This window comes from Sciurus carolinensis, chromosome 5 (genome assembly GCF_902686445.1).
Source record: "Sciurus carolinensis chromosome 5, mSciCar1.2, whole genome shotgun sequence".
Classification (NCBI taxonomy): domain Eukaryota; kingdom Metazoa; phylum Chordata; class Mammalia; order Rodentia; family Sciuridae; genus Sciurus; species Sciurus carolinensis.
In genome coordinates this window covers 150,522,684-150,546,138 of record NC_062217.1, presented here as the reverse complement: position 1 = coordinate 150,546,138, position 23,455 = coordinate 150,522,684, and the positions used below count along the sequence as shown (strand labels likewise).

Sequence of the window (23,455 nt, the reverse complement as noted above, 5' to 3'; positions counted from 1 at the left end):
CCCTAGGTGGTAAGTCATTAGTTTTATCCCTGTTTTTTGGGGAAGGGAGTAGAGATATAGAAGGGTTAAGTGACTTGTTGAAGATCATGGACCCAGACACTCAACAGTCACGATTAGAACTTAGAGTTCCTGACTCCTCTGCTCAGATGCAGATCACTAGGCAACATTTTCTTCCCTGCAGGAAGAAAAGCCCCCAAAGCCCCCAAAACAATCTGTTAAGCTTCACTCTGCAAAATAGCATCCAAAGCATTCTCAGCTTTGTAAAAAATAGAGAAATTGTACATGATTTGACCTTTTAGATACCTACTGGGAAAAATGGAAAACCCAGAGAGTGTCGTAGCTTTCTGGATCCTGCTGGCTTTCCTATTACTGGCAGAAGCCTATGTCTTCTTGGTTAGGTACATTTTGAGACTGGGAATTGAGAGCCTTTCTTTGTAAGCTTGTTATACTGCAGGCATTATATAGGCTTGAAATCTTTCAAGAGAAAGACTGACTTGAGCCATGGATTTATCTGGCAATTCTTGTATAGGTATAGCTTTGGCAATTTGGCAGCCCCTCCTCATTTTGAGAAGCTATCCTCTGAATTTTTAATTATCTACTTTTTAAAGTTTAGTTTCTTTTTTATTTTTGTGGCACTGGGAATAATCCAGGGGTGCCCTACCACCAAGCCAAATCCCCAGCCCCTCTGCTATTTTAAATTTTGAGACAGTTCTAAGTTGCCTAAGCTGGCCTTGAACTTGTGATCCTCCTGCCTCTGCCATTCACTGGGATTACAGGCATGCACCAACTGCACCCAGCTAGTTTAGTTTCTTTTTTTAAACTTTTAATTTTGATGTAATTATAGACTTACAGGAAGTTACAAAAATAGTAGTAGAAAAAATAGTAGTAGAGTTTCATGTACCCTTCACCCGGCTTCCTCCAAGGGTAATATCTTATATAACTACAATATTGCTTCTTTTAGTTTAAAAAGGGTATCCAGGTGGGAAAGAGCATAGCAATAAAATGCTAGATAGGGTAGATGGAAAAAGAAATTTTGGCAGCTGCTCTTGCTATCTTGTTTTTAAAATTGCTTTTCAAAATGTTATTTCTTATTCCGTAAATTTTCTGATTTTAGGGAAATATATCACAAGATATAGACCAGTCTCAATGTATTTGATTAAGATTGCTTTAGCTTCCATATGCAAAAAAATAAAAGACTGCTTTCTTCTCTGGTTAATCAATTCTTCTGAAAGTTAGAATGTTCTAATACAGGAGCTTTTCTGTAATTTAGTTATGAAAGAATATGTGTGACAGTGTAGAAAGCCCAAGGACTGAAAAAGAATGCCAGGAAGTTTTTTCCCCTTCAGATCACTACATTTGGCTAAATCCAAAATTTAAACTGTTCTCTTTCTTTCATTCTCTCAGAAACTTGGCAGAGGCAAAAGATTAGAATCTCTAACAGCTTTAGCCTGTTAGAGGCAGAAGATGATTCCCACATAAAAGCCCCTAAAAGTGGGCTGGGGATATAACTCAGTTGGTAGAGTGCTTGCCTCATATGCACAAGGCCCTGGCTTCAAACCCCAATACCACAAAAAAACAAAACAAAATGAAGCAAACCCTCCTAAAAATGAAAAATTGCTTTTTGTTCTTTTCTCTGCACATGAAGTCACTTCCTATCCATAGAAGTGTCAACTCTCTAAGGCCCATCAGCGTCTTGTCAGATAAAAGGGGTGAGGAAAGGAGTAGCTATGCTTTCTTTGCTTTACCTATACTAGGGACATATAGTTTGGTTTGAGAAGGCATCATTCTTCCCTGGGTTTCTAGTGAGCAAATAGGTCTGATATTGGTCTTTTTTTCAGTTTTCAGTTTGGCAGAAAGTAAAGTTCTCAGTTCTGCATCATATGGCTGTTGTAGACATGGTTACATTGACCACTAGATTTCTTTTTTTTCCCTCATACCAGGATTGAACCCAGGGGTACTTTATCACTAAGCCATATCCCTAGCCCCCCTTTTTAAAAAGTATTGTTTTAGTTGTTAATGTTTACTTATATGTGGTGCTGAGGATCGAACCCAGTGTCTCATACATGCTAGGAAGCCACCACTGAACCACAACCCAAGCGCCCCCAGCCCTTTTTATGTGTTACTTTGAGACAGGGTCTCACTAAGTTGCTTAGGGCCTCACTAAATTGATGAGGTTGGCTTTGAACTCATGATCTTCCTGCCCATGAGATTACAGGTGTGTGCCACCTTGCCTTGCATCCATTAGATTTCTTAAAGGGTGATTTTTGCCTGGGTGTTGTGGGCACACCTGTAATCCCAGTGACTCAGGAGGCTAGGCATGGGGTGTAGTGTAGCGGTAGAGTCTGTGGGTTCAATACTCAGTACCAGAAGGTGAGGAAAGGGAGGTGATTTTTGAATTTTACTTATTTGGACAATGTTGAAAAAAATAAGCTAGTGGTATAGGGCCTTAGAAGAAGGCCATGACTGCCGAGCATACTTAGTTATAGACAGCAGCACAAGGTTCCTATGTTCCCCAAACTCTAGATCTGAGAACTTTCTTATAAAAGCTCATTTTCATGATAAAGAAGAGGATGGGTGGTAAAAAAGAGGATTACTTTGTCCCTAAGTAAATGGGGAATGGGAGATGGTTGAGAACATTAACTTCTCTTTTAGTAGAAACACATCAACAGCAAGGAAAATGGTAAGGGCATAACCTGACTTCCACTTAAAGAAAGTATTTGTTCTATTTTTTTGGTTCAGTTAGAGGGTTGTGGAACTTTTAGGCAATGTGAACTGTTGACATACTGACTTGTGTGTTCTGTTTACCTGGAGAAGCTCAAGAACACATAACCAAAGCCATTTCATTTTCTTGTTTGAGTCATTGGCCTCTGTGTCAGTGAGGTGCCTAGGTTTGCAGCCAGACAGATGTCTGTATTCTGAGAAGCCACCTAGTGTATTTTTAAATGATTCTCCTCGCAGGTATTGGCTTCTGAGTTCTTTCTGTACCACTCTGCTGGTTGACAATGAGCCTCCTGATTACTGGCACTGTACCTGGCTAATTGATGATTTTGTCCGGAGATGCTGGAATTGGTTGGAGTTTATAGTGTCTCTGGGGTTTTGGTGGCATTAGCTTATTATACTTGTACTATTTCCTCTTGTCCTTTGAGTTCCTTGACTTCTGTCTCCTATGCAAGTGAGATGCTAATACTTATCTTTCATCAGTCACTGAAAAGTTATCCATCTTCCCTAATGAGCAGGTTTTGATTTGGGTTCTGTGGCACTTCATTCCAGCTTCATGCCAGACCACAAAATGGGATCTGGCTGAGTCTTGCCTTTGCTTTCTCTTTCTCATCACAGTATATAAAAACTAGTTAAACAGACAGATCTCTTTGACCTGATTCTTCGGAGATATTTATTTGTGCTCTGCTGGAAGTTTTCTGTCTCCTTCCTGTTTTTAATCTTATGTCATTCATTTAATTTGTAATTAAGCCTCTCTCTGCTTTTCTGAGGCAGGCACCTGAGCTACCACTTAATTTCGTCTTCCCGTGATTGGCTTGTTCCTTTCTGCACCTGGTTTACCTCGAGGTGGACATGATTTAGTCCTGGATAAGTTCCCATATCCATTATTCATTCTTCTCCTACATGGCAACACACTTTGTTGCTACTTTCTTTCCCTCCCCCTCAATTCAAAGCAGGATAGAAAAAAATTGGGGAAGTCCTTATTGTGGAGGATATATTATGCTAGGAACAGTTCAAAAAACAAGATTCTTTGTGGGATGATGGGTGCCTATATAAGGTGGCAGGACTTAAGGTGGCAGGACTTCTTAGAGGGTTGATACTGAACTCTTGTTTATTTTGTTTTGAGATGGAGCCTTGCTACGTTGCCTAGGCTGGTCTTGAACTCCTGAGCCCAAGTGATTCTCCTGCCTCACCCGCTAGGTAGCTGACACTACAGGCATGCCCCCTTGCACCCAGCTTTAACTCTTTCTATTTTAAAATTAGTTTGGCTGCTTCCGACTCTGGGGATTTACTGGGAACTTAAGGAATCATCAACATACTTTGTCCTGGCTCAGCTTCCCAGAATCTAGACACTACACACTGTCCTTTATTCCACCTGCATTTGCATGCAGAAAAATCTCAATTTGTACATAGTTTTGTAATACTATTTCTTTCTTTCTATTTTGGTCCTGAGGATTGAACCCAGAGGTGCTTAACTACTGAGCCACATCCCTATTTCTTTTGATTTGTTATTTTGGACAGAATCTTGCTCAGTTGCTTAGGGCCTCGCTAGTTGCTGAGTCTGACCTTAAACTTGGTGATCCTTCTGCCTCAGCCTCCTGATTCACTGGGATTATAGGAGTGCACCACCATGCCCAGCTTTCATAGCATTTCACTAAATATGATGCACATGATGCCCTAAGGAAGAGAACATGGACTGAAGCTAAGTTTGAGACTGCTAGTTGCATCTAATACTGAGTCAACAGAGGCAGCAGTTGTAGTCAATTTGCAGTGCTTGACTAAAGACTCAGAAACTAAGATTTCAAGGGGCCTGGTAGGAAGACTTTCCATGGAGAAATGAGTATATATGAACTACAGTGAAGTAGCCACATTAATGTTTATAGCAGCTCAATTCACAATAGCTAAACTATGGAACCAACCTAGGTCCCCTTCAACAGATGAATGGATAAAGAAAATGTGGTATATATACACAATACGGAATATTACTCAACCTTAAAGAATGAAATTATGGCATCTATCAGTAAATGGATGGAGCTGGAGAATATCTTGCTAAGCAAAATAAGCCAGTCCCAAAGAACCAAAGGTCGAATGTTTTCTCTGATACATGAATGCTAAATCACAGTAGGATTGGTGTTACTAGGGAAGAATAGAGGTACTTTGGACTAGACAGAGGGGAGTGAAGGGGAGAGGAAGGGGTTTGGAAATAGGAAGGGTAGTAGAATGAATTGGACATTATTACCCTATGTGCATAAATGATTATATAACTGGTATAACTCTACACCAAGTACAACCAGAAGAATGAGAAGTTATACTCCATTTATGTTTGATGTGTCAGAATGCATTCTACTGTTATGCATAATTAGAACAAATTAAAAAAAAGAAATGAGTATTTATGAAACACCTTCCTACAACTTTAACATATTTAATGGCAAATATAATAACTGAAATATTTTACTTCAAAAACATCTGTATTTTTCACTCAGTTCAGGGTAAGAGTATTTGGAATCAATTATCTGGGGCCTCATTCAGTAGATGAGACAGCAAAGATTAAGAGTCAATCCTGAGCCGGGCGCTGTGGCACATGCCTGTAATCCCAGCAGTTTGGGAGGCTGAGGCAGGCAGATTGCAAGTTCACAGCCAGCCTCAGCAAAATCGAGATGCTAAGCAGCTCAGTGAGACCTGTCTTTAAATAAAAATTACAAAATTGGACTGGGGATGTGGCTCAGTGGTTAAGGGCCCTTGAGTTCAATCCCCAGTAACCCTGCACCCTGCAAAAAAAAAAAAAAAAAAAGTCAATCCGGAGGATTTTATAGGGTTTTGCTGATATTTAGAACATTGTTATCTTTGATTGTGAGCTTGGATTATTATTCTGAAGACTAATTATATTGCCTTGCAGTAGGGTTCATTTTGAGTTACATTCTTGCCCAAGAGTCCATGGACTCTCTTTGATTGAATATATTTGGTCACTTTCCTTTTACCCATCAATAAGGAAGTATTTTGGCCCTATACTCAGTACAGTGTACCATGATGTATCAGCCAGCCAATATGCAGAGGTTATGTGGGTTGAAATTTTTGTGGGATTTAAGGTAGTTGGTGGAAAGCAAAATATTGACTTTTTTAAAAAAATTATCAAAATATACCAAATAGTATAAAAATTTCCATTGTGGCTACATTTAAGAATACAGTTCAGTGGCATTTAGTACATTCACATTGTTATGCAATCACTACCAACTTCTATTTTCAGGACTTTTTCATCATACCAAACTGAAACTCGCACTAAACACTAATTCTCCATTCCTTTCTTCCCTTAGGCATCATTCTTCTTTCTATCTCTCTGAATTTAACTATTCTCAATTCTTGGGCATTTGACCACTGAACCACATAAGCCCTATTTTGTATATTTTATTTAGAGACAGGGTCTCACTGAGTTGCTTAGTGCCTCGCTTTTGGCTGAGGCTGACTTTGAACTTGCGTTCCTCCTATCTCAACCTCTAGAGCGACTGGGATTACAGGTGTGTGCCACCATGCCCGGCTCTCAATACTTCTTATAAGGGACCCATACGATATTTGTCCTCTTGTGACTGTCTTATTTTACTCATTATGTTCTTAAGGTTCATCCATGTTGTAGCATATGTCAGAATTTCCTTCCTTTTTTAAGGCTGAATAATATTCTGTTATATATAAATACCCTATTTTATTTATCCATTCATCTGTTGATGGACACTTAGGTTACTTGTGGCTATTGTGAATAATGCTGTTATAAATATGGTGTACAAAATGTCTGATTCCTTGCATTCTACTTCATCTGTTTTGAGAATGTGCAGGTTAAAGTGTTGCAGGCCAGTTGAGTGAAATCCTAAGACTCTTAGAGGAGAGATGGATGCAGAGCTCATAGGATTTTTCCCTTGGCCACTTTTATATGCAAGGAACTGATTACTGGTATTCTGACCAAATGATGGTTTTGTGATAGCAAAGTAGATATTGGTTCTATATAGCTAGCTCATTCTTCCCCAAAAACAAAAAAATTTAGTTGAAGTTTAAGTGGAACCAGTACAATTTTACCAACCTCAACAGAAGAAGTCCACCTTCTCCTCAGTGTGATTTAGCACTAACCTTTCTTTCTTTTTTTGGTATTGAGAATTGAACCCCTGGGTTCGATCCCCAGCACCGCAAAAAAAAAAAAAAAAAAAAAAAAAAGAAAAGCAGAGAATTGAACCCAGGGGTGCTTAACCACTGAGCCACATACCCAGCCCTTTTTAATACGTTATTTAGAGACAAGAGTCTTGTTATGTTGCTTAGGGCCTCACTAAGTTACTGATTCTGGCTTTGAATTTGCCATGCTCCTGCCTCAACCTCCCAAGCTGCTATGATTCTTATTTAACCTTTCTGAATTCCAGTTTGCTCATCTTTAAAATGGGAATGATAATACCTACCTCATTAGATAGTTAGAGGGTTCAGTGATAATAGTGTACTTCAAGTGCTTTACATAATGTGTAGCACTCAGGAGGTACCTAATAAATGTTACCTTTCTTATCATTTATGACTATCGTGGTTTTTATTTTGAAGAGATGAATGAGCTTTAAAGCAGGTGATTTCTGTAGTTAAGTGTCTCTTTGTAAAGTAGGTGGTAGAAGACAGTAGAAAGGAGGAAAGTTTAAGATATTCTTTATGAGCTTTTTATTAACCCTAGTTGTTACTCTGGGAGGAAATGATGCTTTCTTGTAGGATTGGTCTGTCTGGCATTGGTATTTTGGGGCAGTCCACTCCTGAGACTGTGGGTATGGGGCCTGTAGGCATTGTCTCTTAGGGCTTGGAAGATCTTATACACAATGAGATTGAATAAGCTTATCCTTATCCGAAAGAATATTCTCCACAAGTTATGCCATTCTCTTTTGAGGAGTTAGCATCCATTGCTTACCCGGTATTGAGTTCTTGTAATATAATGTCCTTCTTTGGAAACCTCTCAGGCCATGAGTCAGGTCTTTGGTGAAAAAGAGGCTTCACCCTTTTATCCCCTGCTTCCTTTATTTATTTATTTTATGGTTTGGGGGATTGAACTCAGAACCTGTGCATGCTAGGCAAGCACTCTACCACTGAGCTATATTCCTAGTCCCCTGACTGCTTTTAAAAACTATTACTTAACAAGAGAAACATGATAAAGGGTTAAAGAGAGAGAGAAAAAAAGTACATCTTGTCACTCATTATCTTCACAGTGGCTACAACATGTACTGTATGTGGTAGCAAACTCTTATAGACATTTGACTAATTAACAATACTATGTTTATACAACCAACACCTTATCTTTTATAGTTATCTTAACTCTTGCCTCTATGTACTGCTACTTCTGCGACTATCCTTGGAACAGTTTGACTGGTCATGTGCCCACGTGGCATCAAGTGAACAAGTGGATTAAGGGCAGTTTTCTAAAAATGTGTATGTGTGGAGTGGGGTGAGCCAGGAACAAGCCAGCATGAGTTTTGTACTGCTTATGTGTTGGCACTACTTGAGAGCCTGAGTGCCAGTTCTCTACTGTCCTTGAAACTGTCCATGACATTAGGGCATATTCTTCTTTGGCCTGCTAAGCCCTGTGTAAAGCTCTATAGCTTATGAATAAACCTGGTTAGTAATTGTTGAAACACATTTTTATTGTTGTTTTGGTTCTGATTTTGCATTAAAAAAAAAAAAAAAAAAACGGGATCAGGCTCCCTGTAAAGTCCATATCCAGTCACATTCTGTGTGCAAAACATAATTTTGAAGACGGTAACCCTGAGTTAGCAAATTAAGAATAGTTTTAGTTGGTAATTATGTCCTTAAACCAAAGAGAGATACTAGAGAGGAAACAAAGAAGGGAAAAGAGATGTGTGAGAGGGGAGATTGAGACAAAGGCTCATAGAAAGATAAGAATGAGAGGGTCTGCTGAGGTGGCTCCTGCTGAGCTAAGCTACTAGGCATCCTCCGGTTTTGAGAGTAGTAGGAAGGTAACAATGAGGTATTAAACACCTGTGCTTTAATAAGCAGTGGAGGACCAACAGAAAAGGGGAACCAAAAACATAGTAATAACCTGAAGCACACCATTTATAGTAAGCTGTTTTTGTTCCTTTAATATTCAACTTGCTCTGGTATCCTCCTTTGTTTATTCTTAATGGAATGGTAGAGAGAACACTACAAACAGGAGACCAGGTTTTGATCCCAGCTTAGTAACTAACTAGGATGAGGTGGAGTGTAATGGGGTATGGGGTTTTCTTATTCAAATTGAGGAAATTGGACTGAATGACCTCTAAAGTCCTTTCTAACTCTAAAAGTTCATACTCAGCTGTCAGAGCATCACAGAAGTAGAACTCCCATTCTATGATCAGGTCAGGGAAGAGAGAGTATATGTATAGTAGCATGTAGGACACTGAACAGTTGATATGATGAGTGTGAAGTGAGGGAGATGATGAAAGAGAAAAGCACTGTGTCGTAGAATATTTGGTGGGGCATTCTCTCCTGAAGGGAAATTGGATTTGTCTTTTTTTTTTGTTTCAGCTTCCTGTTGAAATTCCTCTAGAGAATTACTACTTCCAGGTGGCTTTTGCGGGTAGCAATGTTTGGCCCGAATTATCAGACAAAATACAGATTCTGAAGTATTGACTCTCAGAGGATCACAATGCTGGATCTTCCTCTAGACTGTTCGACTCTGCTGATGTCTCTGGCCATTGGGACACAGGTTACCTCTTGACCTGTGCCAAAATTGCTCTCTTCTTATATTCGTATTTATCACTTTGTCATCCCTGACTCCGAATCCCAGAGATCAAGGCTGGCTGTAGTCCAGCAGAGGAGCAATAAATCATTGCTTCCATTTATTTTTCTCCAGGTTTCCTGCCCCTTAATTATCACATATCTACTGCTGAGGCTGCACCTTTGTTCTGTGTGTGTGTTGAGGACAAAAGCCATATATGCTACCCAGTCCTTTGTCTTGTGCGCTGCGAGTTTATGGAATCTGATTCACAGAGTTTGTCAGAACATTGGGTTTAGAGGGTGGAATGGGTAGCCCCTAAATCACTCAGCGAGGTGGTTTTCATGAGGTGGAAAGTTTGAACTAGGGATAGTAATTTTTATGTGAATTCTTTGCTATCTACCTTAATTTCCTGGGCTCCTGGCTAAGCAAGCTGTGTGATCCAGAATGGAATCCTGTGGAACCTTTTTTTCTTTCTTTCTTTCTTTTTTTGCAGTCCATCCAACAGATCACTTGTTAACAGACACCATCAAAAATGCCAGCTGAGGCTGTAGCTCAGTGGCAGAATGCTTGAGGCCTTGGGTTCAATCCCTAGTACTGGGGAAAAAAGAAAATGCCAGCTGTTTATCATTTGTCTGTGCATCACAAAATCCCAGAGAACTCACATCGGGGCAGGGGTAAAATATTCATAATTGCCTCCTTCAACCCTAGCATGTCCTATTTTATTTGAGAGGAAGATAACAGAATGTAGGTACAGCCAAGCTTTGGTACTTTCCTTGCATGATTTTTTTTCTTTCTTTCTTCCTTTTTTTTTTTTTTTTTTTAAGTACTGGGTATTGAACTCAGGTCCTTGCACATGCTAGACAATTGGTATACCTCTGAGTTGTATCCCAAGCCCTTTGTTTTACAATTTTATTTTGAGACAGAGTCTTGCTAAGTTGCTCAGGCTGGCCTCAATTTTGTGATCCTCCTGCCTTAGCCTCCTGAGGATAATAGGCATGTGCCATCATACCTGGCCAGCCTACTGTTTCTTTATTGTACCTGTGCTGTTCCATGGCTAGGAGAGAGGGTTGGTGTGTGGTGGGCAGCAGTTTCTGCTGAGTCTTATTCCTACTTATCCTTCCCTGCTGTTCCAAATCAAAGTATACATCTCTAAGAGTAGTAAACTTAATACAAAGCTCAGGCAGCATGGGAGAATGGAATTCTTTGCTGGCAAAGAAATAGATATGGTTTTAGAAAAGGAGAGATCAAGCCTTCTTTTTTTTTTTTTTTTTTTTTTTTTGCATCTGTGGAAGTGGGGAAGTATGAGAAAAAGAAAGTAGACCACAGAATACTAGAAGTTGCTGACCCTTTTCTGAAAAGTTTCCCATCAAGAAGGGGAATATATATGTACATGAGTATTAGTCAAGATGGGTACAGAAGCAGGATTCATTCCATGGACAAATGTCCTAGGTGAATGAGGGTAAGGTAACAGAATTTCCTTTATGTTTAACACTTATTTGCAAAAATGTCTTTAAAATTGCACTGTTAATCTAGGGACTTGATAGTTACTTTCTTTACTGAGATTACTTGGGTTTTAGCAATCTCTTCCCCTTAATAAGGGTTGCAAGGCAAAGGAAATAATTTTCAGTAAATGTTTTCACTGTCAAGAGAGGACAGAGCAAGCTCCACTTCTGTTTGAATAGCTCAGCATTTAAGTACTTTTGTTTTTTTCCTTCATTAGCTACCTTCCCACCCAGAGTAGAAGTTCTACGGTATTGGTGCCATATTTGGTGACCAGTTAGAATGGATAGATGGCCCCCTTAGCAATGATGTTTGAAACAGATAATATGACTAAAACTTGTTAACAGTAGATGCTAGCAGCCTGAGGTGGAAGAGGACCCTCATTTTTACCGGTAAATTTAGGAAATTTGATGGGGAAATCACTGTGTGGGAGTAAATTTGGAACACTAAGATGTCAGTTTCATAGTCAGATTTCTGAGCTTAATTGCTATTTAAGAAATGTAAAAAGAAGTAGGTTTTTAAAAACTTAATATGAATAGATAAGCAGACGTGTGCCTGGGAAGGTTAGTGCTTACCTCAAATATACCAACTTGTCTACTTTTTCTGGGAGGTGGCTTGTTGCTAGGTATTAAACCTCAGACTTTGCACATGCTAGGCAAACAGTCTTCTGCTGAGCTGTACCCCAGTCCTTAATCTGCTCTTTAAAAGACTTGGGGTAATAAACCCCCAAATCACAAGTAACAAAAGCAAAATAGACAAATGGGATTATGTTAAGCTAAGAAGGAAATGATCAGTTTGAGTGAAGAGATAACGTATAAAATGGAAGAAGATATTTCTAGCTATTCATTTGATAAAGGATTGATGTCCAGAATTGGTGAAAAACAATAACAGCAACAAACCCCTTAATAACAACAAAGTAGAGTGCACTGGGTTTGATTCTCAGCACCACATATAAATAAATAAATAAGATAAAGGTCCATTGACAACCAAAAAACATTAAAAAAAAAAAAAAAAAAAGCAAAGTAATTCACTTAAAAAATGGACAGGGGACTGAGGGTGTAATTCAGTGGTAGAACATGTGCTTAGCATGTATCAGGCCCTGGGTTCAATCCCTAGCAGCAAAAAAAAAAAAAAAAAAAGGCAAATGATGTGAATAGACATTTCTCAAAAGAAGAGATACAAATGGCCAACAAATATATGAAAAAGACTCAGTATTATTAGCCATCAGAGAAATGCAGATCAAGATCACAGTGAGATATCTCACTCAAGTTAGAATGACTTTTATCAAAAAGAAAAATAACAAATGCTATTTGTTATTAGGATGTGGACAAAAGAACTCTTATACACCGTGGGGTAATGTAAATTAGTATAACCCTTACGGAGAATAGTATGAGAGTTCCTCAAAAAACTGAAAATAGGTCTGCCTTATGATCTAGCTGTCTCACTTCTGGGTATATGTCTAAAGGAAATTAACTTGTCATTATCAAAAAGATACCTGTACTCATGTTATTGCAGCACTGTTCACAGCACTAGTCAAGATATGGAATCAACCTAGGTGCCCATTACCAGTTGAATGTATTTAAAAAATGTGGTATATATATAAAAAATGGAGTATTATTAAGTCATAGAAAGAATGAAATCCTGTCATTTGCAGCAAAATGGATGGAACTGGAGGGCAGTGTGTTAAGTGAAATAAGCAGCACAGAAAGACAAATACTACATCCTCTCTCTCATATACAAAAGTTCTAAAAAGTCAGTCTCAATATAGAGTAGCCATTACTAGAAGTTGAGATGTGAACATAGGGGAAGACAGAAGGAGTATAAAGAGTACCAAAAACAGATGGAAGGAATAAGTTTCAGTGTTCTGTGGCACAGTTGCATGACTGTAATTCAAAATAACTTATTAAATATTTTATGAGATATTAGAAGAGAGGAGCTCAAAGTCTCCAAAGAAATAAACAATAAGGAGATGGAGATGGCTGTTTACCCTGATTGGTACACAATGTCTTTGTGAGTTGAAATAGCATGCTGTATCCCATAAATATATACAAGTTTTACTTGTTAATTTAAACAAAACACCTTGGTAGCTAAAGGCTTACACATGCTAACAACATGGACTTCTATAGAGCTACTGTGCTTTCATTTAACTTTATTGATTATGGTTTGCATAGTTTGTTGATGTCTTCTTCTTTTTTTCCCCCTTAAAGCCTTGATAAATTTGCTGAAGTTCCTTATGTCAAATGAAACTGTACTTTTGGCCAAACACAACATTTTTACATTAGCCCTTATGGTGAGTAATACAACAACAACAAAAAAATTTTTTTCTAAAGCCATACGTTAAGACAGAAATGGGCTGGTTTGAAAAAGGAGCTGGTAGTCTAGGGACTAAGCTGTAGAGGAAACTTGGCTGTATTTTCTTTGTGGATCAGGATCTCTAGACTATTGCTCCCTACTCTCACCTATGTATTTGACAAACTAGGACTCCTTTTTTCCTTCATGGGAGTATATTGCCTGGCAGCTGTGGGGGTAGGTCAGATTTCTGTCTATGAACAGAGAGCCTGGCCCCCAATTGAGACACTTTACTACTACAGTCTCTATATTGGTAAATAACAAAGCCTCTAGAGGTGTCCCAGCCAGATGAGTGTTTCCATCATGTCTGTGCTTGGTTTCTGAGGGACATTACAAATGCCTGTTTATTTGGCTGGTTATTTGGGGTAGAAGGATACCATTGTGTCTTTTGACTATCTCTAGTTTGTTTGTAAATGTTCAACATTTCTGGGGGAAAAGTCCTTATCTGTAGAGTTAGCTAATTTCTATTGTAGAATTATACCTACCATGGCCAATTTCAAGCTATCTACATGACTAAAATTAGAGTCATGCAGAGTTGAGAAGAGATGTACAGTAGCACACCATTGTATAGTATTCTTACCACTCAGATTATAAGAAGCATAAGTTAATCTCAAGAACATAGGTCACAGTAAAAGATAGAAAATAATTAGGAAGTGATAATTTGGAATATTCATTTTAGTATAATTTATTTAATTATACATTTATATGAATGAATTCTTAATAATGGCAGCGATTTACAACTAGTTTACATAATCCCTGAAAATTTGTCAGCTCTTGCAAGCCAATAAGAGATGATAACTGCATACCACTGATAATACCTTTCTTATCTTCATAGCCTGATGCCTCTCTATGGGCTATTGCTTCTTTTTTAGATTGTCAACTTATTTAATATGTTTATCACATATGGCGACACATTCCTGCCAACCCCCAGCAGCTATGATGAACTTTACTATGAGATTATCCGCATGCATCAGAGCTTTGACAACCTCTACTCCATGGGTAAGCTATCTTTTTTTTTTTTTTTTTTTTTAAACTCTGCTTTTTCCATCCCTGTTTGTATTTTGGCAAATAAAAGGAAAATACTACAAAAGATTGCAGTCTCTTGGGTTAATTCCTTTGCTCAGCCTAAAAATATAGTAGTTTCCTCTTCTTAGGCAATAGTAAATTACATGTGGGCCATTTTACCTTTAGGAACTCAGATTTCATCTCCATGCTGGTTAGCAGCCTTTTGTTGATGTTTGTGAAAGGGAGAATAAAGAGACTCATGGATTCAGCAAATGCCGGTGAATGGGGATGAAAGAGTGGGTGGGAATTGATAGCAGCAAATGGAAGAGCTTGGATCCCAGAGGAACATTGTATAATTTGAGAAGATATGGGGTTTTAAGAAATCTTAGTGTACCTATATATTTTTAGTATAACTTAAATAAGGAGTGGGCATTGGATAAACATAATTTTTTGCAAACCTTTTAGTAATTGACTCACTAAAAATGTACTCTACAGCCATAGTGAATATAACTTATTTCAGAAAGAGGTAATGTGTCTCTGCAAATTTGGGAAAAGGGCCTAGGGAATCCTAACTGGAGTTTAAAAGGTAAGGGAAGATCTTTGTAGATTGTACAAAAACAGAAAGCCACTCAGTAAAACTATCTTATTTAAAAAATTCTGACATTAACTTTATTGATGTATAACTGATATATAATAATAAATGGTACACATTTGAAATATATAGATTTTGATAAATTTTGACCTATGTATATATATTGTGTAAATTATCACAGTGATCAAGATAATGAACATATCCATTTCCTCTCAAAAGCTTCTTTGTGTCCCTTTAGAATCCTTCTCTCATGTTCCTCTCCTCACCTGTACTAGTTGTATCCCATCCCTTGGCAGCCACTGATCTCTTTTCTGTCACTCCATAGTGACATAGTTTGCTTCATCCCTCATGATGAGAATATTTGTATAAGTTCCAGCCTTTGCTTGGAACTTCTTTATAATAAGAAAAGTAGAGAGGATTTAAAATCAGTATCAAGAAAAGGAGTAGAAGCAAACAGTGGAAAAGAAATTGTCTGAGAGGATTTTTTTTTTCTAGTAGACTAGTTTTTAGAGGCGTAGAGGAACTTTTAAGAGAGCCATCATAACTTTGCTGTGATGTCTTAGTGAGAGTAGATTGCTTTCAACTTCTAAGTGTCAGAAAACTTTGATTTAAATTATCTCAAACAATGGGAGAATTATTATACCTTGTAACAAAAATTATTGTACCTTGTAAAAATTCTTGAATGGTAGCTGGGCCTGGTGGCACATGCCTGTAATCCCAGCAGCTCAGAAGGCTGAGGTAGGAAGATCATGAGTTCAAAGCCAGCCTTAGCAACTTAGTGAAACCCTGTCTCACAATTAAAAATAAAAAGAGTTGAATATGTGACTCAGTAGTTAAGTGCCTCTGGGTTCAATCCCCAGTACTAAACAAAAACAAAACAAAACAAAAATTCTAGAATGATATGATCAGTTGATCAAAATGTTGCAAAAGCCCGGGTTTTTCTATTTCTCTGCTCTCTCAGAGTAATAGCTTTAGCATCAGGTCAGTTCCCCTCACAACAAGTTCCAGTTGTAATGTCAAGATGCATCTTTTTTTAGGAGATAGGAAGTTCTCTTCGAGAATCCTTCACCTGACTTCTCACTGGCCAAATGTGCTCAGTGTACCCTGTTGTGGTTTGCCTGACTTCACAAAAATCCTTGTTTTCTGAAAATGTAGAATTTTCTAAGATTGAAGAACTGCTTCAGAGGCTGTGGGCATCCATCTGTAGATGAATAAAAATGTTTTTCAGTAAGGAAAGTTAGGGGGAGTTTGAGTTGAAGAGCTATTTTATGAAAGCCTCACATACCTGCCCAACTGGGCCATGTCCCCAGTCAAATGGGATACACCCTTGTGTAGCTTCAGCAACAAGATAGAGATGATATCTATGAATACCCACATCTGCCAAGGGAATAAAAACGTTAATTAGGAAGCACAAATAGGAAAGTAAAACTTTTCATAACTGCTGAGTGCAGTAATGCACACCTGTAATCTCAGCTACTTGGAGGCAGGAGGATGGCAAGTTTGAGGCTAGCCTGGTCAACTTAGAGAGATTTTTGTCTCAAAATAAAAAAAATACAAAAGGGCTAGGGATATAGCTCAGTGGTAGGGCACCCCTGGGTTTCATCCCTAGTAGTGGAGAAAAAAGTTACTAACTGAAATGCCGTAGATATTATGTTACAGTGTTCCCCATTTCATGGAAAATGTGATAAAACTTGTGGTAGAAAAAAATGCTTTTTAAATTAAGTTTCTTGAGGCATATTTTATATATACAATAAAATTTACCTTTTTTGGGGGGTTGGGTGGGTACCAGGGATTTAACCCCAGGGCACTTAAACACTGAGCCACATCCCCAGCCTTTTTTAAATATTATATTTAGAGACAGGGTCTCGCTAAGCGCCTGAGGCTGGTTTTGAACTTGTAATCCTGCCTCAGCCTTCCAAGCCACTGGGATAAAATTCACCCTTTTTAACGTACAGTTCTCAGTTTTGACAAATGCATTTAGTAGTATAATTATCATTAAAATCAAGATATAGGAGTTTCATCATCCCAAAAATTTCCCTTGTGTTCTTGTGAGGTCAACTCCTTTGTCCACTCTCAACCCATAGCAACCAAGGATCTGTTTTTATTGCTTGATTTTTCTCCTGCTATGGATCATAAATATTGTGATTTTTGTAGTATGGCTGCTGGATTTTGTTATATTACTTTATCTAATGTTATTTTATCTAATGTTAGGCATTTGTGATGTGGAAACAGTTTGATCCTTTCAAGATTTGTTTTTAATGGTTGAGGGCAGGTCAAGAGCAACTTTTAATGTAGGTTAACTTGGTTCTGTTACTAATACAGTACCCATCTGCAGTCTATCTGATTGATACCCCATATATTAGTAGGTCTTTTCATTCCTACTGCTGGAGCCTGCCGTGAGCTCCTCAGCCTTGGGTAGTTTTCTTTTCCATATGCACAGATCCATGCTCAGCAAGAGACACAAATGTACCTGACTACAGATTTCTAGAGTTTTCTGTCAAAATCCCTCCTCGCCAACTCCTTTCCCCATACTTTCTAGATGCCTTGTCCTTTCCAAAGGCTGATCTCTTTGTTTTCAACTTGGCAATACTTCTGGCTTCTGTTTAGGTTCCTTCTCCCTGCCCTGCAACCTGGAAACTTCTCCATATAATAAATTGGGGTAATCATAGGGTGCCTGTTTGTTTTCCATCTGTCAGGTATCACAGCTCCATCCTGCCTGTTGTCTAGTATCTGATAACCATTGTTTTACATGTTTTGCCCAGTTTTTTAAGGGAGGAGGGTAAATTGTGTCTTGTTATCTCATCATGGCTAGCAGAACACTGCTCACTGAGCAGTGTTCATGGGGCATATACTTAATGTTCCTATGGTATTGTTTTACTGAAGTCTACTTTAATAGGAAGGACTTCCATAAAAACTGTCCTGAACTGTAAATTGCATCGTGTTTTGAATTTTTTTTTCATTTTTACAAAGAGATAATTACCAATATTAAAGAAAAATTACAGGAAAAAATTTTAAATCTTTTAAACGTTTGATTCTAGTACCATCACGATTTTCATATTATATATTGTTTCACATGCACAAATAGTTTAACATAGTTGTAATTGTATATATTATTTTGTGGGTCGTTTTGTTTTTTTGATGCTGGGGATTGAATCCAGGGGTACTTTACCATTAAGCTATATTTTTTGTATTCTATTTTGAGACAGGGTCTTAACTGAGGCCAAACTCCAACTTGCAATCTCTTGTCTTAGCCTCCTGAGTTGCTGGGATTACAGATGTGTGCCTCCATACTGAATTTTTTTTTTAATTTTGTATTTTTAACTTACATCATCTCTTCCTCTTTCTCCGCCTTCTATTACGCTCCTCTTTTTATTTTTGTTGTTGTTGTTGCTGTAGTAAGGATTGAAATTATGCTAGTCAAGCCAAATGCTTGACCATGGAGCTATATCCCCAACACTACCATACATATTTTTTTAAGTCTCTCTTTTAATGGCTACATAGTATGTTATTTTTGTGTACCATAATTTACTACGTAAATGACTGCTTTAGTCTGAGGCATTTAAGGCATTTTGAAATAATTTTGTTCTTAAATTTAAAACCAATGGTATTACTAAAGGAATTGCATGATGAAGTCATGTGGTTGTGTATCCAGTAAGGAACAGAGCTGACTGGATATTTTGGAGAAATAATCTGTGGGCAGAGTTGAACACCTCTCAAAATGTGAAGAGGGAACAATTCAGTTCAATTCCATATATGTTTAGGTCCCTATAATCAGAAAACTTATGATCCAGTAAAAAAAAAAATCAGTGCATCTAAATAAAAATTCACAATTGAAAAAGACATGTCCAACCTGCTGAAGCAATTTGGTTCATTTCATGAATAAATTTGCATATACAACGAGTGGAACCTGAACTCAGAATGTAGAACCCTAACTTGAAACTCTCCCAATTTTTCTTGCACTCAATCTTATAAATTATAAAAGCAGTCTTTCTGATAATGTTTTAATAAGGCTTTCATCTTATCTTTCATAAAATTGCATGTATTTATAAAACTGAGGCATTGATATAACAGGTGCAGAACAGCCAGATGAGTTTTGGTTACCCATCACAGCCACAGGCCCTCCCTCTGATAGAACTCCTGCTGCTATACTTCTTGCTTGGGATCCTGAATTAGGAGCATATGGTGATGGTATTCAGACATAATATTCCTATGCAAACTGATCATCCATTTCTCTCTCTCTCTCTCTCTCTCTTTCTCTTTGGTACTGGGATTGAACCCAGTGGTGCTTTACCTCTGAACTACATTCCCAGTCCTTCTTATCTTCTACTTTGAGACAGGGTCTTGCTAAATTGGTGAGGTTGGCCTCAAATTTGCAATCCTCCTGCCTCAGTCTCCTGAGTTACTGGGGTTATAGGTGTGTACTACCTCATCCAACTTGATCATGCATTTCTTAATGTTAGGCCCTCTTTCCTTCCTTCCTTCCTTTGGAAAGTCTAGGTAGATTTAGTCATTCATTCATTTGGGAGGCAGTCTATTGAGAATTAACAATAACTAAAACTTTCACAGCTCTGTGCAGTCACTAACCTAAGAGCTTTATAGGTATTAGCTCATTTAATTCTCAGAACAATCCTTTCTTGTATGTATTGCTAGTTATTCTCTAGTAGGTGGTAAGGGCTGAACTTGGATGGACCCTAAGAATTGACTTCAGAGATCATGCTTTTATTTTTTAATATAAAATATTTTTATTTTATATTATTTTTATTTATTAAATAAATATTTTTATTTTTTAAATATTTTTATTTTTATTTTTTAAATATTTTTTTTAGCTGTCGATGGACCTTTATTTTTTATTTATATGTGGTGCTGAGAATTGAATCTATTGCCTCACACATGCTCTGAGCTACAACCCCAGCCCCAGAGATCATGCTTTTTAACTACTCATTTCTCTGCATAAACACTGGCTCTAGAGTACATTCCCTCTAGGTTCAAATTTCATATCTGTCACTTACAACTTGTGTGAATGACCTCAATTACTTGTTTCCTGTGTGTCTCAGTTTCCTTGTCTGTTTGTCATATTGCATATGATCTAACTGTCCAGTGTCTGGCATTAGTAAATTCTCCACGTTTACTTCTTATTAATGAGCCATTCATTAAAAACATTTTTGAAGTACCTGTCAAATACTTGTTGTTTTAAAAGGAGCACTTGTGCTATTTTGTCTCTTTTCTAAATGCCCACTTTAATGTGTGACTCTGAAGATCATAAATGGCATAGGACATGTTTAGTTTTATATTTCTGTCATTTCTCCTCTCAGGGTGAGTTTGAGAAAGAGAGAGAATTTAGTGAGATAAGAAAGAATCTTCCTGTTGATTCATTTTACAGGTCACACAATTAAGTCAGACTTGTAAAAGTAGATTATTCCTTGATTGAAACGTGACTACCCTCTATGTGGAAATGTTATTTGTCCTGTTTGTCTGAGCTTATGCCTTTAGGTTCAGAAAGATATACATAGAGCAGGAAGGGACAACAACTTAGCCAGCCAGTTCCACTAAATTAGCCCAGGGCACTAGAGAAATGACAAGTATGGCAGCCAGTTTGCCCTCAAATTACCACTCCAGAATAGATTTTTAAATGAAAGTAAAAACTAAGTTTTAGAGCTGGGTACAGTGGCACATGCTTGTTAGCCAAGCAACCTGGAAGATGGAGACAGAAGGATCATAAGTTTGAGGACACCCTCAGAAATTTAGTGAGACCCTGTCTCAAAATAAAAAATAAAGTGTTGGGGATATAGTTTGGAGGTAGAGTTCCCCTGTGTTCAATCCTCAGTTACCTCCCAACTACTGGAAACCTGTTATCAGGGAGTGGCAGGTGGGGGGCAAACCAAGACAGATGGGCTAGAGTATTCTGATAGAAAATAAGAAGTTAGAGAAAAAAGTTCCTGAAGAATATAGTTGAAAGTATTCTATAAACCCTTATATTTTTCTCTAACCTGAGGATGTTTGTTAACAGAAGATTGGCACAGACTTTGTTTGGTTATTCTATAGTGCTATTCTGAGATGTGTCTTCATTCCTCATATTTGTGTTTTATATCAGGGGTTTGACAGATCTGTGTTCTTTGCTGTTTTACAGTCCTGAGGCTTTCTACCAACGCAGGCCAGTGGAAGGAAGCAGCTAGCAAGGTGACCCATGCATTGGTTAATATCAGGTAAGAAATGAAAATTTCTCTCTTTGAGAGTTCCTTGACTCATCCTGAGGTTTATTGTATCTTTCTAAGTAGAATGCGTTGAACATTACTACTATTTTAAGCCTTGGTGTCTGTAGGAGTAGAAGAAATCGTCGTACTTGATCAAGAAAAGCAGGAGTACATGAGGCTTTCATTTTATCATATTGAAACAGCTCGAAGTGCTGGCTGTTCTGTGAATTTTCTACCAAGAGATGGTTGCAAGCCCTTTTCAGGCATCTTAACTGCCAAAGTATTTTCTGTGTATAAGCCATCTGAAAGCTTTTCTCTGAAGATTTCTTCTGCTGTTCTCTATGACTTTAGTGGATGACTCATGGGCATCTAGAACTTTGACATTTTACTATATGTGCCTCTTTCTATTTGTGGTAAACAGAAGCAAATGGAGTCCATAAGGCTAAGTCATTTTAGGTTCCTTATGAAATAGCAAGGCAGTTACATAGTGCTGTATGTATTGGATAAAATTGTATCAGATGTGGTCAGGGTCTTGAAGAAGCATTTTACTCACAGGAGTGAGTTGTCAGTAAGTGGGGAGGAGAAAGTGCTTTTGGTATCATGAGACCAAAATCTGACTTTTCTTCTATTCCTTCCTCCCTTTGTACCTATGATTTTCCATTTTCTCAACAGTTATTAAATTGTTTTTGCAAACATTAAAAAATTAATGTTGAGTAAAAGAGGCAAACCCAACAGATGGGGAACTTGATTTAGCCCCAAGATGTAAGCCTTTCCAGACATTCCCATAATAGGTAATGCACATTTACAACTTGGTTATAGATTCTGATGTGTGACAGAGCTGGGTGTGATGTTTGTTTCTGTATTTTTTTTTCCTTTCTCTTTTTTCTAACGGTAAAAATTTCCTGTCTCGCAGTGATTTACTAGGTGCTCAGGCATTCTGAGAATAAAGGAAAAGTGTGAAATGTGTGTGGAGGAGGGCTGGGATGAGGGAGCAGGGAGTGAGATGTGCTAACAAGATTGCAGTGAAGGTTGGACTGCCTTACCTGTCCCCAGAGACATTTTGCAGCAAACACATTTTATAAATCTCACAAGTAAATGCATATCTACACCTAGCAAATAATCTAGATACTGTGTGAAGTCTTATGATAAATGTGAATTTCTGTAAGAATCAGGAATTACAAACTGTCTTCTTCAAATATCCCTTTGTGACCCAAGGACAGTATGACAAATGTGGGTGTTTGAAGGAAGCACAAAGTTCTGGGCTAGAAAATGAAGTGCATATGGGTATAATTTATGTTGTGGTTATTTATTATTCATGTATTTACGTAGGCCTTCAGGCAGCTTCTTTCATCTGGGGCCTGTTTCCTTGATCACATTCTTCTATGCTTGCTGTATCTTTGCTTTCCTTTCAGTACTTCTAGGTTGGCTGCTCTGTTTATTCTCCTCACAGACCATCAAGTGGCTGATTAAACTTGGGGCCTCTCCTTCTTTTCTTTTCTTTCTTTTTTTTTTTTTTTTTGATGTATACTGGAGATTGACCCAGGGTGCTTTCCATCAAACTACATCTCCAGATGTTTTATTCTTTATTTTGAGATAGGGTCTAACTAAGTTTCTGAGGCTGATCTTGAACTTGGAATCCTCCTGCCCTCAGCCTCCTGAGTCGCTGGGATTATAGGTATGTACCATCATATCTGGCTGGCAATCTCCTTTTTCTGAATAATGGAGATAGAATTGGGCTAAGGCCTTAAAGGTGCCCTAACCATGACCTCTTCCTTTGCTTTGCATCACGGTCAGGCCTCTACTTTTATTTTCGTTCCTCAGACTTCTTTGATGAACTTGCTGCGGAGAATAATCACATCATTTTCACTGTTGCTGATGAATTAGAATATATGTGTAAAGTAGCAAAGTCTTCATTTTCTCAAGAGATTACTGTAAGAGATATTTGAATTATCACAATAGTCCAGATCATGAAAATACTAAGCAAGGAAGGTTATCTTTGTTCTTTCTGATATCTGGTTTTATTTATTAATTGCCAGACTTCGCGCTGCCCTTTCATATACTATCTTTTTAAATCTTCCAAACTCTAGATAATATATTTTCTTAAAATATACTTTTTTACCAGTGAGGAAATTGGAGTCTTAAAGATACTATGAACTGTGGTAAAACAGATAATAATAACAGGCTGTCCAGCTGTAAGCCCAGAGCTCTTTCTTCCATACCATAATACCTCCTTCTTTTAAAATTATAGGAAAGGCTAACCATGGAGGTAAACAGAGAATACAGCATGAAAGAAGTATGGAAATTTGAGTTAGAAAAACTAGAGTTTTTATATTTGTCTTTACCATTCACTATATGACCTTGAACAAATTACTTATCTTCTCT

The 23,455-nt window shown here is 37.8% G+C and overlaps 1 protein-coding gene across 1 annotated transcript in view; it reads left to right on the top strand.

Annotated features, from left to right (window-relative positions):
• Positions 1–23,455, top strand: part of Armh3 (armadillo like helical domain containing 3) — a 195,373-nt gene that overhangs the window by 82,315 nt on the left and 89,603 nt on the right. Inside the window, 3 exon segments of the mRNA XM_047553500.1 lie at positions 13,144–13,226; positions 14,158–14,284; positions 21,010–21,085. Coding sequence (XP_047409456.1) covers positions 13,144–13,226; positions 14,158–14,284; positions 21,010–21,085 — 286 coding nt within the window.